This window comes from Mus caroli, unplaced genomic scaffold (genome assembly GCF_900094665.2).
Source record: "Mus caroli unplaced genomic scaffold, CAROLI_EIJ_v1.1 scaffold_13282_1, whole genome shotgun sequence".
NCBI classification, from domain to species: domain Eukaryota; kingdom Metazoa; phylum Chordata; class Mammalia; order Rodentia; family Muridae; genus Mus; species Mus caroli.
The window spans coordinates 4,174-6,407 of NW_018388889.1; the positions used below are offsets into that span (position 1 = coordinate 4,174).

At 31.8% G+C, this 2,234-nt stretch overlaps 1 protein-coding gene across 1 annotated transcript in view; it reads left to right on the top strand.

Moving 5' to 3' along the window:
* LOC110287835 (vomeronasal type-2 receptor 116-like) overlaps positions 1 to 2,234 on the top strand; it is a 24,823-nt gene that overhangs the window by 2,250 nt on the left and 20,339 nt on the right. The window contains exon 2 of the mRNA XM_021154353.1: positions 147 to 165. Coding sequence (XP_021010012.1) covers positions 147 to 165 — 19 coding nt within the window. The remainder of the gene's footprint in view (positions 1 to 146; positions 166 to 2,234) is intronic.

Sequence of the window (2,234 nt, forward strand, 5' to 3'; positions counted from 1 at the left end):
AGTTCTAGGATGTATGTGTCCTGCATTAATTTACTTGCAAAGTACAACTATGATGTCTGCTCTTCTGTATCTACTTATCTTTCTTCATCTAAGTATTGTTTTTTACTCGGCTCTATGGTTGTGTTTTCTTGCTCCCCTATCCTCAGGGCAGTTGTGAAGGAAGATGTAATATACAGGGGCATTTTCCTGCCCAACCAGGAACACAAGTACAAGCAGGCCATGAAATGTACATCAACCTGTCTGATGTAAAGAATTTTGTCAGGGTCTGGCTGAAGTGAGTGCTGATGCCTGTCATTGCCAGCACTGTGAGGACTGTACTACCACTTATCTCTAACGCCTACTTAAAGGAAGAAATGTGAATTCAGACCTTTATAGATTAATTTTCTTTTAAAGTATTAAGATATTATTGAGTTGTATGTTGTTTCAATGTTATCTGCTCTAGTTAAGTATGTAAATAACTTATGAAGTATTCTTTGATTTTTTAAGTAAATTACCTGATGTAGTAGACATTTAGAAATAATACGAAAAAATTTCCTGATTTCTTATCTTTCCTACTGATTTGTCTACAGGATTTTTTACTATCATTATGTTAATAACCATTTTTAAGATTATTTTTGTTCATTCATACTCCTATCAATTATTAAACTGCTATTAACAATTTCTTAACATTTACATGTTGTCTAAAGCATTTGTAGATTTTTTTTTGCTTCATATTTCTTTTTTTTTCTGACTAGTTGTATGTCAACTTGATAAAAACTACTTTAGTCTTTGCTGCCAGAACATTACTCATAAGGGTTTTTTTATTTCATGATTTTACTCTGCTACATACATTTTCATCCTTATTAATTATTTTAGAATTATGATATATGCAAAGTCTTTTGTTTGATTTCATGTGAAGTTTCTAGGCAAATCCATTACATTTAAAAGAAATGAAACTCAGGGCATGCAAACTGTAAATCTCAGCAGCATCCCAGAAAAGAAGTATAGAGGATGTTCTATTGAGTATCCAGTGTTCTTTGAGACAGCATTAATGTCAGATATATGGCAGATAACCATCTGTGTTAAAGGAAAAAAAAGTTTTGGAAAAGAAATAGAGAAGCAGAAAAATGAGAGTTGAATAAATAAAAATAAGTATGTGACTATAAGGCCAGAATTCTACGGAAAAAAAATACATTTAATATACCTTTTTTTCTTTTTTCAATATGTATGTTTAATATAAATTTAATCTCCTTCCCTATATATCTTTCCAAAATATACAAAAGTAATACTGTTTACCTATGAAACTCTGAAAAATAGCTTAATATGAATTATGTATATCCAACTGAAAAAAAATATTTACAAATATAAACTTAGGAAACAGCATTGTGAACAGCACACTTCATCCAATAACTCAGTCAGTTAGTCAATAATTAAACAATTGATTAAGAGATTCTGTGAAATAATGTGTGGGTAGCTTAGACTGGCTGTTGAAGTTCTTCTCTTCCAGGCAATTATTGTTATTAAGACTCATGGACCTCTACCCTCACAGGGACTCATATCCCGATAAGTGATGCACACAGCTTATAAAAACAATAAATATAAAATAAATTTGGATGTGGATACACATGAATTACTCCCCAAAGCTTAAAAGCAGAGGAAGAGAGATCCCCATGAGTTCAATCCACCCTGGACCACCCTATTAAAAATAGCACAACCCAGCACTCGGGAATCCGAGGCAGGCAGATTTCTGAGTTTGAGGCCAGCCTGGTCTACAAAGTGAGTTCCAGGACTGCCAGGGCTATACAGAGAAACCATGTCTCAAAAAACCAAAAAACAAAAAACAAACAAACAAACAAACAAAAAACCAAAAAGCAAAAACAAAAACAAAAAACAAAACAAAAAAAAAAACCCACAAAATGACAACTATAGCAATATATGACTTAAATTATCTTTGTGATATTCTTTAAATGGGATATTGTCACAAAAACTTGGGTGACTGGGTCAAGGTATATTGTCATTTTATTACTGTAGACACTGATAAGCCAAGATTTAAGCATTAAATGTTCTTATGATTTGTCAGAACATAATTACTTATCTGTGCACCATTTTCTCCACACATACAAGATAAATAAATCAATATAGTAAGAGTCCCTGAGACCATGATTAATGAATGTTAATGCTGTCAGATCTTACCTAATACTACATACTTAAAATGCCCATTCTAATTGTAAACAATTCATGAAAAGATATTAAAA